This window comes from Triticum aestivum, chromosome 3A (assembly GCF_018294505.1).
Source record: "Triticum aestivum cultivar Chinese Spring chromosome 3A, IWGSC CS RefSeq v2.1, whole genome shotgun sequence".
Lineage (NCBI taxonomy): Eukaryota > Viridiplantae > Streptophyta > Magnoliopsida > Poales > Poaceae > Triticum > Triticum aestivum.
The window spans coordinates 42269006-42286182 of NC_057800.1; the positions used below are offsets into that span (position 1 = coordinate 42269006).

A 17177-nucleotide genomic window follows, 5' to 3' on the forward strand; every position below is an offset into this window, starting at 1 on the left:
ATGTACATTATGATCCCATGGAGGTGCAGATACACAGATACGAGTACGGGAAGCCTCTCGTCAAAGATGAAAAATCTTTAACAACGATGATGCGAAGATTACATGATTGGTACTTGAAAATCTGCAGAGAGTCTGGGGGAGGAGTACTTTGTATGCGAGAGTTAAACCGGAGCATGACCTCGTTGGAATTGAACTGTTGCCTATTCCATTTGAGGAGTTCTATCAGTTTTTCAATCAATTGGCCCTCGATAAAACAACGATCACCTGCTACTGTCTGTAAGTACTACTACTTCTGTCATTAAGTCTCTCTATATAGCTCATCTCTTTCATTGCATGTATTTATAATTATCCTCACTATATTATGTAGAATGAAGATCGCCGAATTGAAGAAAAGACAAATCGGTGATATTGGGTTCATTAACACATATCTCATAGATGCAACTGAGGTTCAACATCGTCCCGGAGATACCGAGGCCAACTTGCTACGATCATTCAAAAAAATGAAAACAAAGATATAATACTCTTTCCTTACAACTTCAAGTGAGTGTTACTGTCTTGTGCATATTCGGTTTCCCTTATAAATTAGTCCAGGTTATAGTAATGTAATTGATGAGTTATGCATGCATGTGCAGTTTCCACTATATTCTCCTAGAGATTAGGCTTGAGCAGGGAGTAGTAACCGTCTTGGACTCTAAACGAAAAGATCCCTAGGAGTATGCGGACATGACTGAAATCCTCAAGAAGTAAGTTAAGTCGATCATTATCCACCATATCAGCAACTTTGTTCATTTCCTGATATCAAGTAATTTTTTCTTTGTCCGGCAGGGTTTGGAGAAAATTCACCAAAACAGTTCTGGGACTGCCGAAGGAGCTGGAATTTAGACACCCGAAAGTAAGTACTATAGTAGCATGTTCCGCGCATCTCCTAGTGATTCAAGTGCTAGTTTCATCAATACCATTTAGCATTCTTGCTTATCAGTTTGATTGACCTCTATTTCTTGTAAAGTGGTTGTGGCAGGAAAAAGGAAATGATTTCTGTGGATACTACGTCTGCGAGTCCATCCGCCACACAACCTGTGAGCGGGGCGGGTACTCTGACGAACAATATGAAGTACGTAAATAACAACATTCACAATTTTATTTTATTACCATCATTTGTATTGAGTTTCATTCATTCATATATATATATATATATATATATATATATATATATATATATATATATATATATGTATTGACCCTCTTCTTCAAATTAGATGTTTCGGAAGCGGGATGAACTCCTAGCACCAGCTCGCATGCGAGCAATTCAAGAGGAATTGGCGGCATTCTTTCTTGACCAAGTGATCGCTGAAGACGGAGAATACTATGTGGACCATGAGTCCGTATGATTATATATGTAAGAGATAATTATTGTATATATGTAGCCGGTAGTGTCGGATAGATATACGAGAACTTGTTGTTCGACCAATCTCTCGCAGAAGGAGAGGTGGTCGATATCACTTCTCTCTGTATGCATATATGTTCATGACGATCTTCTGTTTCCTTCGTTTGCTTACTAGCTAACTAGCGTGTCTAGTCCTCTCTATACGTATGTATAGTACGTAGCGTCGACCAAACACGGACGTAAGAGAGGACACTTCTCTCTATTAATTATAGCTAGCTAACACAATATATGAAACACCTAAATTAACCCCCCAAAACCCCCACCACCCCCCCCCCTTTCAAAAAAAACAAAAACCCCAACCACAGAAATGCTGACGCGTGGATGCCTATTGGTCCCGGTTGGTGCCACCAACCGGGACCAAAGGGTCTCCTGCCTGGACTCTGCGCACGGCTCACGTGGAGGCCCATCAGTCCCGGTTCTGGATTGAACCGGGAGTAAAGGTACAGGGCATTAGTACCGACACTTTAGTCCCGGTTCAGGAACCGGTACTAAAGGCCCTTACGAACCGGGACTATAGGCCCTTTTTCTACCAGTGTAGCTAGCATCAGGAACTCTGCTTACTCTCTAACTAACCGCAAGTGGAACCCCTTTGATTTCTTGATTACGCCTTGTTTTTTTCTAACAGTTGCAGGAGGGACTGTTATTTGCCTTTTGTTGTTGATACGCCTAAGTTATGCTTAAATCTTATTTTCAGTATGTGCTTTGAACAGGCTTTATGTATTTCTTTTGTACCAGCAGGTGTATCTATGTATCCATTCTCCACGTTATCTGAATGAACCACCCCCATAAATATTGTAGTATTGTTTTAACGGTTCCACGTGGCCTCGGTCGTCTTGTACATGACTCTTCTCAATACTGTAAGGGTGTTCCAGCTTCAAAAAACAAACTAGATGGTGGTAAAGCAGCGTTTAGTTTCGCATTGACTGTCAGTGTGGAAATTGTTGTTTTGACATTGCTGTCTCACTGGTTTAATCAGTGTTTATCTGTCAAAACTCCCTGGCTGAGAGACCGAGCAATTCAATCAGGAGTTCAGGCATCACGGCTGAAAGCACGCTTTTGAAATTCTGAACATGCATTTGAATCGAGAAAGGCAATGCCGATAGTCGTCGTCTGGTCTTTTGAATATGCTTTTATTGCAACTTTCTTTTCTCTGCTATTTTTTGGGTTTATCTAGGGCACATCTAGATGTACCCTTTTTTGGCGAATACGCAAAGCTTACATATCTTTCCATTGATAGAAGGAGTTGATAGAAGGAGTAGAATGAGTACAAAGAGGTACAACACATGACACGGACGCAGACAGGCGTGAACATGGTGCCCGGAGCAGAGAGAAAGGGATGCTCGGCCCGAACGGAGGATACATCACAACTAGACCTACCAAACCCGAACCAAGCGGCCATGCCGAACCTACACAAGAATTCCAACATCTACCAAGCCAGAATCAGGGACACCGCGAGCTCGCAAGATAACGCCTTCAAGAAGGAAGATGACGCCGGGACACCATCGCTATCCGATCCGGGGGAGTCGGACCTAGGGTTTCCCCTGAGCTCGAAGAGGGGCGCAGCTGAAGGCCTTGACAGCGCCTCCAAGAAGGAAGTGACACCCGCGGGCGCCGCCGCTGCCAACACCGGCAAGCCGAGCAGGGATCTCTCCCTGGCCTGAAGCTGAGCAATCCCATAGCCGCCTAGTCCGAAATTGAAGATGTGGAAGCCAAAGTTGGTCGGGACTACCATGTCTGGAGGGGGTTGGCGGGGCTGCACTTGACGTCGGTGGGTGGCACCGCCCACGAACCCACGATCACTGGATCTTGCAAAAGGTGGAGCCTTGAGGCATATAGGGTAGGGCTGGAGACGAAGCAAAACCCCGTGAGCAGATCTGGGGCGGCGGCATCCAGCAGCGCCAACGAGCTAGGACTAGAGGGACGCAGATCCGAGCTGTTGTGGCCTTAGCCCTCGTGACGTCGACAAACCGAGTGAGCTGCAGGGGATGCATCCACACGGCCGCCGAGGCTGGAGCTGCTCGGTAGAGGACGCCGGCAGCAAGGGACACCGGAGAGACACGGGCCCGAGGAAACCGGGACCGAAGCAGCACTAGCAATGATCCGCCGCGAGGAGCCCCGTGCCAGCCACACCACAGCAGCATCGATGCCTCCACACACGAGAGTTGTCACCGTGACTCGGGGAAAGGGGGAGAATTGACGATGACCCCCCCCCCCTGTTGGTCTGCCTCTCGATCATAAGCCCCCTACACACTGTGCCGGGAAGGCTGTCGGAGACGAAGGGGGCGCCTGCATTGAAGGCGGGCTGCAGACACCTCCGCCTCCAGCCGCAGGCCTCACGCCCGGCAACAACACCAGCAGGGTTGGGTCACGCCATCGTGGAGAGGGAGGCTACAAAGGGGGGCGCCCATGGCAAGGCCAGGAGCGCCGGATCCGCCGTCGACCGGCAAGTTTGGGCAGCAATTGGTGGAGGGCACCCGAGAGACGCCAGACGGGATCTCGGGGATGTGGGGCGTGGGCAGAGAGGAGGAGGCGCATGAGGAGGGGGCGTCCGCGACAACCAAGGCTGGGCGGAGGGGGAGGGGCAAGGCTGGTCGGAGCCGCGCGGGCCAGGCCGGCGAGGGACCGGAGCCGGCGTCACCGGGCCAGTAGGCAGCCGCCGGGAGGGGGGATATGCGGGTGGTGGGCCAGAGGTGGGGAGATTGGGGGCGTGAGGATCAGATCCGCCCGGCCGCCACCTTCCTGGGGTCTGGCGCGTCTTCGTCGGCCGGCCCTCCGGCGGCGGCGACGCAAGGTGGGGGCAGGGGAGGGGCCTCACCGGCTACGACTAGGGTTCCCCCTTGCCACCCAAGCTGGGCGACGCGGGGGTGGGAGCACTACTCTAGTCAATTGTCTTTCAACAGGTTCACATCTAGATGTGCCCTACTTATTGCACATCTAAGTGACACAATTAAGCATAAAACGGAAAGGAAAAGAAAAGGGAAAATACCTACACGAATCTCCGCGTAAGATAACTAACGTAGGACTTAGATGTGCAATACTTATGGCACATTTAGATGTGCTTTAGCAAAACTGTTATTTTTTATTTTTCTATTTTCTGACTTTTTCTATTTCTTTCAGTATCTCTTCCTATTTTCGCTTTCCTTTTTATGTTACTTTCTTTGTTTTCTACTATTTTTTATTTCTTGTTACAAAATACACAAAAATATAAGTGTCACACATGTGGCACAAAGCAATTCCGCACTAACATTTTTTGATGGCAAGTTTAGTTACCTGACGAGGATAGCAAGTTTCAGTTTTTGGGGGGATTTGTTTTTTATGGAAATTTTAGTTGTAAAAAACATCAGGATGTGTTACTCCATGCTACACGTGTGTCACTTATCACTTGGGAATATTTTTGAAGGAGACGGATGCATGTAATGAAACTTTGGTCAGGAAGATTTTCATTGCATCCTATGAAGAGGCAATTCTAAACTTACCCAGGACCATAATGTTATGGACAAACAGTATGGTCGGACTGTCCAAGCAGGTAGCTCGTTGGATGGGCATGAAACTTGGAGAGCTCTATGGTGATTAAGTAATTACACTGACGCCATGTGAGTGATGATGTGTTCTGCCCTATATGTGGAATGACAACGAATCGCTATTTCATGCTTTGCTAAAGTGCGACCATGCTAAGGGATTTTAGAACGAGGCAGAAGATTTCTTTGATCTGAAAGTCATCCGGTGACGTGGGCTAGAGCCATTCTAGACCCAACGTTCCTCAGTAAGGAGCCGGCGGCGGGAGCCGTATCTGTCATGTGGACCATCTCGAGTAGTCGGTAAGACCAAGAGATGTTTGGCTTCCACCAACCGAAAGTTGTGTGAAGATCAACACCAATGCTGCCGTGGACGCAGCAATGGTGTGCTCAGGACCCGAGATTGTAGCCAGGAATCACAGTGCGGAGTTATTAGCTGGAAGAATGTGCATTTTTTAAACATGAAAGACATTTTGAAAAAATGATGAATATTTTAAAAATAAGATATGAATCTTTTTAAAATGAACTACAAACATTTATATAAAATCATGAAATGTTTTTTCGTATACGATGATTTTTTAAAAGAGAATGGACAATTTTTAAATACACATTGAATATTTTTAAAATATTCTTTTTTTTATTTAGGCATGATGAACCTGTTTTCAAAACAAGCTCAACATTTTTTAATACACAATAAACATTTTATATTTTTGTCTTATGAATGCGTGAACACTTGTTGGAAATACGTAAACATTCTTTTGAAGTACATGGTCATTTGAGAAACGAAATACATTGTCATTTACAAAGATAACCACTCATCTATACCAATATAGAAAGACCAAAACGGGCAGATCCAATTAATCTCGGCCATCAAATCATGTCAATCCAACGACCTTGACTACTTCAATGTCGAGCGCTCAACACGTTTAGCGTGCAGTTAATTTCATACCAAATATAATGCTAATCACATAATAACACGTAAATAATATCCTACTTAATATCCGCATGCACTTAATATACTTCTAAATTAACGTGCAATGCACGTACACATTGACTAGTGTATCTCAATATATGTTCTTGTATTTTACAGCTCGCAACAAGTGAGTTATGTAACGGGAGGGAATTCCTATTCGGCGACCAATGCAATAAAAAGCGAGGCAGTACACAACCCTTGCTCCTCCAGGGCGCGCTTTTTGGCCTGCCCATATGAAGGGCGGCACTCCCCTGAACTTTTTTCCTTTTTCTATTTCTTTTTTTTTTGCTTCTATAAATTGTTCGGGATTTCAAAAAAATGTTCGTAATTTTGGAAAATGTTCATGAATTCCAAAATGTGTTCATGAGCTCTAAAAATGATCGTAATTTTGTAAAATATTTGGGAACTCAGAGAATGTTCATGAATATAAAATAGATGTTCAAAAATGTAAACAGTCGGGGAACATTTTTTACAATCGGGGAACATATTTAAAAATCATGGAATGTTTTAGTTTGGAACAGTTTTTCAAATATGTGAACACTTTTAGAAAATTTAAAAACATCTGTTTTAAATCTTGAACATTTCTTTTTAACTTTGGTTTCATGAACATGTTTGAAGTGAAAAGGCAAAAAAAAATCAAAATGGAAAATAAAATGGGACGCTCCGCGCCACATATGGACCAACCGAAAGCACATGCAAAGGTGAAGGGGTTCATACACTTACCTCGCTTAATAGGAATTGGCGATTCCTATTTGGGGCTTTAGACGCCTGTTACTATGATTTTAGAAACAAGTGCGCTTATGTGAATCGAACTAGTGGCCACCATAATTGAGGAATACGGGTGTAACCACACCGCCACTAGCGGAATCTGGTAACATTCCAGTTTTTCCTTCTTTTATAGTTCGTTTTCCTTTTTCCTTTTTTTCTTTTTTCTTTTTTCTTTTCCTTTTTTCATCTTCCTGATTCGATGAATTTGTTTACAAATACATGAACTTTTTCTTCAAATCAATTACTTTTTTTAATTCGATTAACTTTTTTTCAAATCAATGAAAATTTTAAATTTTGTGCACTTTTTTAAAATGCATGATTTATCTTGAATTTCAATGAACTTTTTTCGAAACCAATGAACTTTTTTCAAATTTGATGAACTTTTCCAAATTCAATGAACCTTTTTCAAAATCCATGAACTTTTTTCTATTTCAATGAAATTTTTATAGAATTTGATGAACTTATTTTTAAAATTCATGATCAATTTTGAATTCATGATTTGTTTTCATTTTGACGATTTTTTTGTTCTCTTTCCATATGCGATCGAGTGAACCCAGAGGAAATACATGCAATCGATCTCACCCACATGGGCCGGCCCACCATGGTTGGCTCGTGGGCGCCCGGGAGCTTCCCTGGCGCCTGAAGCGCGCAATAGTTGCTCCCATAGGAATTCCCCTTTTTGCTTGCTGGCGTAGAAACCTGCGTTGGAGATGTCCGGTTATGGTGCTGACGCTCGTCTGCAGCGCGCCTGATCGTTTTGTATCAATATTTTATTTTGAGAAAGAAATCCTCAAAATTTTACATTTGCTCGTTAGCGTTTATGCATTAAATATCTACGTGTCTCATTCGAAATCACTTGTTATGAGTTATCCCTTGCAAAGAATTTGATATTACCTACGCTTCTCTCAAACTTGCAGGAATTTGATATTACCTACGCACACAGATACCCCAATGAGGTAGCTCATAGGTGCTCCAAGGAAGCTCTGCTTGGTGTTTTGAGTGTAGCCACTTTTGATGTAATTCCCGAGTTCTTGACTGCCCTTGTCCAGTCGGATTTTGTCCACGAAAACGTTGAATAACATGCCTTGAAAGAGCAGTTTAAAAAAATACATAGACATTTAAAAAAATTACACGAATATTTTTATAAAGTCGTGATCATTTTTTAATTACATAAATAATTTTTCCTAAATACATAGCCATTTTAAAAAAAAACGTAAAAGTCGTTTTTTAGTTTCATGGACACGTTTTGAACTACAAATTTTGGTTTCAAAATACGTGAACATTTTCTAATTAATAAGTGAACATCTTTTATTATTTTTTTTATTCTGTTTTCCTACAAACTTTTTCCTATTTTGTTGTTTTCTTTTTCTTCTTCCTATTATTTTTTCACTTTTCATTTTTTTCAGATTTTCTGGAGTTTCCTATTTCCCTAAGACACTTTTTTAAACACAACATGCTATTATTAAAAAAAATCATGATATTTTAAAATAAGTTATGAATTTATTTAAAATGCATTGCGACCATTTATATAAAACATGAAAAAAAATAGTATACAATGAAGATTTAAAAGTAATAGAATGCACAGATTTTAAACACACATTTAGTATTTTTTAAATACATGCTAATTATTTGTTAAGACATGATGAACCTTTTTTCAAAACAGGCTCAACATTTTTTATATACAATAAACATTTAAAAATAATATGAATGCGTGGGCACTTGTTGAAATAGTGGACACTTTCTTGAAGTACATGACCATTTCAAAAACGAATTACATGGTCATTTAGAAAGATAACCGCTCATGTGTCTCAATATATGTTCTTGTATTTTACAGCTCACAACAAGTGTGTTATATAGTGGTAGCGAGTTATATAGCTACATGTCCCAAGTCAGCTCCGGCTACTTAGAAGGTAACTATTGCGGGAAGAGAAGGAGAAGCTTTCAATGCTTGACTTATAAAGAGAATTGGTAACGGTATCTTGCCCGATGAGTGCACCCAAAAATGATGGCATATTGCTGAGAATGACAGATGCAAAATCTGTCTAGCAATGGGAGAAGATCTGAAGCATGCCTATTCATTGCTCACCTGTCGAAAGGTTCTGGGAAGAAGCCCACTCATGGTTCTATCTTCGTCTCCCTCGACTAAACCCTGACTCATGGGCCAGGGACATCTTAAGCGATGCAAGGTTCATCGAACTGGACCGCGCTTTGATCATCATGGTCATGTGGAGTATTTGGCACTCGCGCAATCGCTTAAAGCATGATGGTGAGGCTCTTGATCATGTTAATTCGTTGATCCAGACAAAGAAGACGATGACATTCTTGAGCTCCCAAGAAGTGCTCCCGTGGTCTTGCCCGACCATGGCTGGAGACCTCCGAAACAAGACACCATAAAGATTACACGGGATCATGCCCTGAATTTTGTAGATAACCGTGGAGGTGCCGGTGGTGTTGCTCAATCGGCCATTGCACTTCTAGCGATGTGGTGTAAACCATATATTCGCATTTCAAACGCCCTTATTGCTAAAGCCTACTCTCTTTGTGATGATGTCATGGAAGCTCGTTGTCCGGAGATCGTTTCACTCCGGAACACTTGCTACAATTCGCTTTCTATTGTGACTTCTATCTTAGTTCAAATTGGAGAGCTACCTAGGGTCTTTATCCTTTTTAATATGCAAATTGTGGCTCCTAGTTTAGAGATAGCAACCAAACGTGTACCCCCTCCCTGCTACATAAACTTGGGCCAGCCCAACTAGCTCCTTTTTTGTTTTAGGAATGTTCTAAAACCTTCCAGCCTTGTTTTTCTCTTTTTTTCATGTTTTTTCTTTCAGTTTTCGTTCTTTCCTTTCCTTTTCATTTTCGTTTTTTTCCTTTTTTCTTTATATTTGCAAATTCATGAACGTGTTCTGAATTCTGGGATTTTTTTTCATATTGGTGAATAATTTTTAAAATTCCAAATCTCTTTTTATTTTTTGATTTGGGATTCTTGAACATTTTGGAGTGAAAAAAGCAGAAATGAATAGAACAAAAAGGAAAAGCTAAAAAGAGCTGGAGCGCTCCGCCCCATATATGGGCCGGCCCAAAGCACACGCAGGGGGAGGGGTTGCGCGTTGGCTGGTTCCCCAGCAAGTACCATTTCGTTTTTTAGATCGCCAATTCGGGACAATGGAGTAACGGTCGTCGCGAGACGGCCAGGGCCAAAACTGGAGACCAGGCAAAACTGGAGGCACATAATTTAGCGAGGATGGCCACTATCCTAAATATCGGCCGTCATGTGTGGCTTGGTATTCCTCAAAACATTATGATATAAAATAAAGTGTGTTGTTCTCTCTTAAAAAAAGGAATAATAATACATGAATCCTAGAAAAAGGAATAATAATACAGGATGCTAAAAAAGGATAATAATACAGGAATTTTTTGAAAAAAAACAAATTATACAGGAATTTGGACCCAATTTAGGGGCCTTATGCGGGCGCACAGCTCGCGCAGGCTATTCCACTTCTTTGAGGCAGCCCGGCATGTGTGGTTTTCTTCCCCTCGTGAACACCTTTGTATGTACTCCCTCCGTCCGGAAATAGTTGTCCACTGCTTAGTTCATTTACAATTTTGCAGAAAACCTCTTCTAGCTTCAAATCTCTTGCTAATCAGACCCCGCTGCTTCTTCCTCCTTTCTTCGTCGCCGACGCACACCGTGGTCGCCCGCGTCACCGTCGGCACCCACCATAAGGCCGAGCACGTGACGACGGCCAGGGCCTGCGCCGCCGCTGTGAACCATCGCCGCCCTGCCCAGCTGCGCCGCCCGAGGCGAGCTGTGTCGCCCGCATGGAGGCGAGCTGCGCCGCGCCGTCCACCTGCTCCTCCGCGGCGACCACCTCGACGGGCGGCGGCTCCACTGCTGAAGGGCGCTGCTCCGCTGCCATCCTCTCCAGCCGTGATCCCTCCCGCCGCCTAGGGCTGCGTCGCGATCCCCTCCCGCCGCCCAGGGCTGCGCTGCTATCCCTCCCGCCGCCCAGGGCCTGCGCCGGCGCCGCACAGGACCTGCGCACGCCTGGGTCTCGAGTGCCTGGACCTGGAGCTCCAGGCGGGCCTGGGACTCAAGCCCCTCCTCAACCTCGAGCTTCTTCTGCTGCTCGTCTGCAAGTTGCTGCTCTTCCCCGACGGGCCTGCTCGTGCTGCCGCCCGGAGCTCCCCTGCTCGTTCTTCTGCCGGTGAGAAGAAGAACCTGAGCTCCAATTTCTGTACATTGCGCTTGTTCATTAATTTAAAACACAATTGATCATATACTCTACAGAAATGTTGCAAAAAAGTTAACTGAATGTGTTCAACTCCAATGTCAAAGAAGTTAACTGAATGTTCTTAGTCTGGATAAACATGTTCTTCAGTTAACTGGACAAGACTAAATCAAACTGAATGTTATAGATTGAGTAGAAAAAATTGGACAAGATTTAGTGAATTGGAGGTGAACAATAAGGGCATGCCTACGCCTTCACCTGTACTTTGCGGCCGGCAACAGCCGGAGGATGAACCGGGTGTGACGGCTCGTATGGCAGTTCGTCGACGCAGCTCTGAAAGTGAGCTTCGAGCAGCCGGGAGGAAAACATAGGGCTGAACCTTGGCTTCATGGAGGACGCCTTGGCTTCATGGAGGACACATATTTCTCAGATGACAGCGAACTAATGACACCTGCGGCATGACAGCAACTTGCAACACAGAGCAGATTATCTTATTTCTTCAGATCAGAGGTCCATCGTTTTACACCTGAATGATGAGAAAGCTAACTCGTGAAATACTTCAGACAACAGCCAGCTCAAACGAGTCCTTTAGTCACTGCATCTCAAAGAAAAAAGAAAAGGAAAGCAGCACCGGGCAGGCCAGAAAAAAATTGAGTGAATACTCCACTGTGTAGAATAATACTCCACTGTTTGTCAAATTCAGTGTCCAGTTTACTCCAAAATCAGCACTGTAATTTGTCAAGATGGAGTACTGGAGTAGATCAGTTTGCAGTGAATAGGAGATGCTAAATTTGAGTGAATACTCCACTGTTTTCAGTGAGCAGTACTCCACCAAATTTGAGAAAACTACTGAATTATTGTTGTTTAGTTAATGTCAGGTTCATTCTCAGGTTCAAAATAAACACCAAATGTTAATGTCAGGTTCATCTTACTCTAAATTGATGCATTCAGTGTGTAGATCATCCAATAGGGAAAAATCTTCTTGTTATTCAACACAAGCAAAGAGTACCAACAAATTCTCTGAATGAACATATCTAAACAATTCTCTGAATGAACATATCTCTGAATTATTCAGATTAAGTTAACTGAATTTCTTGCCTTAAGTTAACTAAATTTCTTGCCTTGACTCAAGCATCCACTGGCTGTAATTTTTTTCGCATCATATGAACAGTGGAAATGACCAATAGTTCAACATTTGCTTAAGATTATTTCCATCAAATGAATAGTGGAAATGCCCTTATGTAGCCATGCCAGGTTCTAGTTTTCTAGGACCTGTAGTTGCTTATGAACAAGGAGTACTTTTAATATCTACTTTTCCCTTTCTTGGTTTATTTGCTTTTTGTCTAGGATTCTTCATGGTTTTCTTGTTATGATTATATGCTCACCATTCATCTTTTGTATACTCTTGTTATGAGATCAGACAGGAGCACACAACTATGGATTTGAATTTGATGCCGGAAGAGGAGGACGAAGCTCAAGAAGAAGAACAAGCTCAGCAGGGTGACGCTATTGATTTGAACTTGATGCCGGAAGAGGAGAACGAAGCTCAAGAAGAAGAACAAGCTCAACAAGGTGACACTATTGATTTGAACTTGATGCCGGAAGATGAAGATGGAGACATTGAATTGAATTGGTTTCCTGAAGAGGAAGAAGCTCAAGAGGCACAAGAAGATGCAGAATTGGAAGAAGCTCAAGAGGCACAAGAAGATGCAGAATTGGAAGAAGCTCAAGATGCACAAGAAGATGCAGAAGTGAAAGAAGCTGATGCACATGGCAATCAAAGAGGGAAGGACTTGACAGACAAGGAGAGACATGGTGTTTACTTTGCTCTGCGAGTAATCGAGCTTAGAGATGGACAGGTTCACGTGTATGACAAGGTGCTCATTTCGACTATGTTGAATGTTCACCTGCGAACAGTTACAAGAATATGGAATCTAGCCAAATGACAACTTGCAGCAGGCCAAGAAGTTGATGTTTCAAGCAAGAACAAAAGTGGTAGGAAGAGAAAAGAACTAGATCTGTCGAGAACAGCCACAATCCCCTTGAACAAAATAAGAACAATCCGGTCTCTAGCAAGGTGTTTAGGTGTGCCCCGATCAACCCTACATGACAGATTTCAATTGCAAGAGCTGAAACGCATCACAAGCACCATCAAACCCACCCTCAAGCCACAGAACAAGATAGCGAGACTAAAGTTCTGCCTATCCATGATGGATGAAAGATGGATATCAAGTCCTTGGCCCAGTTTTAAGCCAATGACAAATATGGTCCACATCGACGAGAAATGGTATGACATGACCCGAGTGAAGAGTAGCTACTACGTACTGCCTGGAGAAGAAGAACCAAACCGAACTGTGCACAATACTCATAGCATTGGGAAGGTAATGTTTCTAACAGCTGTAGCCAAACCTCGCTACAATGAAGATGGGGAGATGATATTTGATGGGAAACTTGGCATTTGGCCGTTCGTGGTACAGACCGAGGCACAACGAACAAGCCAGAACAGAGATAGGGGGACAATAGAGTTGAAGCCGGTCAAAGTTACTAGACCTGTGTGCAGAGATTACTTGATCAATAAAGTAATCCCTGCCATTCAAGACAAATGGCCGGACGGTGACGAGGACACAACGATCTTTATTCAACAAGATAATGCAACGCCGCATGTCCTCCCTAATGATGCTGGTTTTCTAGAAGCCGTGGCACAGACAGATCTGGATATTCGATTATTGCAACAACCACCAAACAGCCCTGAGCTCAATGTTCTGGATCTTTGTTTCCACTGCTCCCTCCAATCCCTAACCGACCGCAGAGCGCCTATGAATATACAGGAACTGGTACAGGGTGTAGAGGAGGAGTTTGAGAACTACGATCCCCATAAGCTGTTCAAAAGCTTTATGACGTTGCAAGCAGTCATGGTGGAAGTGATGAAATATCAAGGAGGAAACAACTATAAGCTGCCGCATCTACACAAGGACCGTCTACAAAATGGGGGAGAAGAAATAATCGGTGTATACTGCAGTCCTGAGCTAATTACTGATACGATGGCCATTATAGAGCAAGGAAATGAGTAGATAGAGAAAGCTCAAAAAGAAAGGGAAAGGGAAAAAGAAAAGAAAGGATAGGAGTATTTGATGTGTCATGTGTATGGCTTGTGTCATGTGTATGTATTGTGTCATGTGTTCAATGAGAAAGGGTAGGGAAAGAAAGGATAGACGTATTTGGATTTATTTTGATTTATTTGGATTTATTTGAATTATTTCAATTTATTTGATTTATTTGGATTTATACACCATTTGTCCAATTGCAAACATACCTAAAGTTTCCAAGAGGATTTATACACCATTTGATGTATTTAATTTACAAGAGTGTCTTGAACTTTAAAAGTGTAGATCGAAAAAAAACCAAGCTTCCTCTTGTGAAAAGTGTTCGGAACAGTTTTACTGTAAGATCAAGAGCTTCATCTTGTGAAAAGTGTTCAGAACAGTTTTACTATAAGATCAAGAGCTTCATCTTGTGAAAAGTGTTCAGAACTGTAAAAGTGTTTGTATAGTCCTAATTTACTGTAAAAGTGTTAGTGTTCAGTTCACAGTATAAATTATAATGACAAATTCAGTGTATTCAGTAATCTTGCTAAAGAAGCTCACAAGCTCAAGCTCCAGATAGACTAAGTTTTACAGCTACTGTACTCAAAAGAAGCATTTTGGATTACCACAGAAAAGAAGCATATTCATTTTAAACTTGTGTTTAACAATGACAAACTACTCCTAAGTGGGCCTTTGATCAAGAATCCTGACATGATGGATTTATTTGGATTTATTTGAATTTATTCTCATTGAATTTAATCTCCACAGTAGTTGTTCTCATTGAACATGTCTGAACTTCAGCAACCACATCACTCACTCAATCACCTGATCTTGGACTCACCCTTATTCTTCTTACAAGTTGATGTCAGACTTGACACATAAATAAAATTTGACATCAATGAAATATATGCAGTCAATGTACAGTCATTGGAGTAATTTTTGGTGTTGTACATTCAGTGAATATACAGTCAACTGGAGTACATTCAGAGTAATTTTCAGTGTTGTACAATCCGTTCTCTAGGGAGTAATAATGCCAAATTAGTTAATTGATCGTGTACTAACAGCAATTCATTTTGAAGATTTACACTGAATCTTGTGTACTGTAGAATTGACAGTAACTGAATTTTCAACAGTGTCAAATCACTCAAGCAGTAACTGATTTTTCACTAGTGTCAAATCACTAGTTTCAGAAATATTGGTGCTCACCTTCCATCTTGGCAGTACAAGAAAAACTGAGCAGCCAAATGTTGCCGCTTTGCATGCATTGCTGGCAACTCGAGTAGCTTTACCAAAAAATTGAGCATGGCATCTACAGGTGACAAACAAATGAGCAAGATTCAGTTAGATAACCACTGATAGAAGCATGTGAGTGCAAAAAAAATTGACAACTGAAATTCAGTTAGATAACAACAGTCTGAATGGAGTACAACATTGATGTTATTTCAGGATTAATAAAGATGGAGCAGCAGCAATGTGAATGGAGTACTTGATGGACAACTGAAATTGACACAAAGCAAGATTCTCATATTTCATCTCACACAATCTATCCATCCATCCATCTCAGCCTTGTTTTGTTCAGTACAGGTTCAACCTCGAACGCCACCATGCAACTCTGTTATGTTTTCAGTAAAGATTGCTTTGTTTACCTCTGTTCTGTTTCCAGTAGACCAATCGAAGAAGATGAAGAAGAAAATTGCAAGAGATCAAAGGAGACCTTTGAACTCTGGCGGGTTCCATGGGCCAGCGAGGCCGCTGCCTTAATCCGCCGACCGCCGGAAGCAACACGGCGGAGGCGTGGGGCGGGGGAGCTCCGACGGTGAGGGCGGGGCGGCGTCTGGCGGTGTGGACGAGGCGGCGTCCGGCGTGGAGGAGTCGAGCTCGAGCAACAAGGGAAATGGGGGATTTTTAGGGGTTGTGCAGGGGAGCGCGGAACGATGGTGCGGCGGCGGCGTGGTTGAGCTGCGGGGGAGCTGCGCGGCGTGGTGGAGCGGCGCGGTTGCGCAGGGGAGATGCACGGCGCGGTGGCGCGGAGGAGCTGGGCGGCGTTGGAGTCGGCCGGTGTCGGAGGAAGATGGAGAGGGAGTGCGGGTTTGGTCGGGCAAACATGAAGGGTTTTTTTGTAAAAATCCCGCAGGGACAACTATTCCCGGACGGAGGGAGTATCATGTAACGTTTGCGATGAATAGAGGTTTCGCTGTTCCCCTAAAAAAAGCTACTCCACTTCCTAAAGCGATCGCTTACTCTATTTTTATTCCGTTAGATTAGTGGGCAGATCGTTTTTGACGTTTCGAGGATGCCTGGTGACCTACAAAACTCGAAAAGACAACCCATTCAACTTGCAGTTGCGATGGTACCGAGGTTGCTCTTGCCTATGCGTATGGGCTGCGGGCATCGCCATCCTTGCTACCGGCACTCCATACACGATGCTTCACCACAGGGCAACTATAAATATCCCAACGTAACCCCTCAAGGATTTCCTCCTCTCCTCTCCTCCCCTGTCCCCTACACCCTGTGCTGAACTGACCCAGCATGTCCACCGCAGCAGGCTTCCAAGGCGACGCCACCACGGTGGACATGGAAGACTTCCAGATTGCAGAGCTGGCAGCAGCTGCAGGCGAAAGCGCATCGCCAGCGTCGATCCACGTTCAGCTCGCGCGTGCGCTGTGGGCAGTGAGCTGTCTCACCATGGCCGCCGGACGCCGGGCTGTACCAGCCGGCTAGGGGACCCGTGTTCGGCGACCACAGGACCGCCTACTACGGCGTCCTCGCCGCCATTCTTGCGGTCGTGGCCGTCGAGATGGCCGTCGCCCACTGGCTTCCTCGCTCCGGCGCCCAGGATGATGATGACCGCGGCCGCGTCCTCGCGTTCGCCAATGGCCTGCTGCGCTTTGCCGTGGTGCTCCTTCTTGTCATGGTGGTGGTGGGCGGTTTCGCGCTCACCATCAAGCTCTGATCTGATCGATCTCACACGGAATTCTCATTCTCTGGCCTAAGATATATATATGAGTGCATGCGCGGCCGGGGTTCCACTACCAGGAGGTACAACTAGCTATAGATAGCTGGCTAGTTAAATTAAATAATAATACTCCTGCTGTATATATGTTGGGTTTGTTTAGTCCAACTGTCCAAGTATTGTAATTTTGTAACTATAGCTAATAGTAT

General features: G+C 43.7%; 1 protein-coding gene across 1 annotated transcript; it reads right to left on the minus strand.

The window, feature by feature from the left end:
* Positions 1-9987: 9987 nt before the first annotated feature.
* On the minus strand, positions 9988-11533 carry LOC123056720 (uncharacterized). The gene is made up of 3 exons (XM_044480016.1): positions 11529-11533; positions 11191-11336; positions 9988-10936 (listed from the first exon to the last, which is right to left on the minus strand). Exons 1-3 carry the CDS (start codon positions 11531-11533, stop codon positions 10341-10343), a joined length of 747 nt encoding a protein of 248 aa, XP_044335951.1. The 3' UTR covers positions 9988-10340.
* Between the last annotated feature and the right edge of the window lie 5644 nt (positions 11534-17177).

Excerpts from the sequence above, each read along its gene's own strand:
- LOC123056720 (XM_044480016.1), bottom strand. Across the intron at positions 10,937-11,190 it reads TTGCCGGCCGCAAAGTACAG|AAATTGGAGCTCAGGTTCTT; the intron begins GTGAAGGCGTAG and ends CGCAATGTACAG.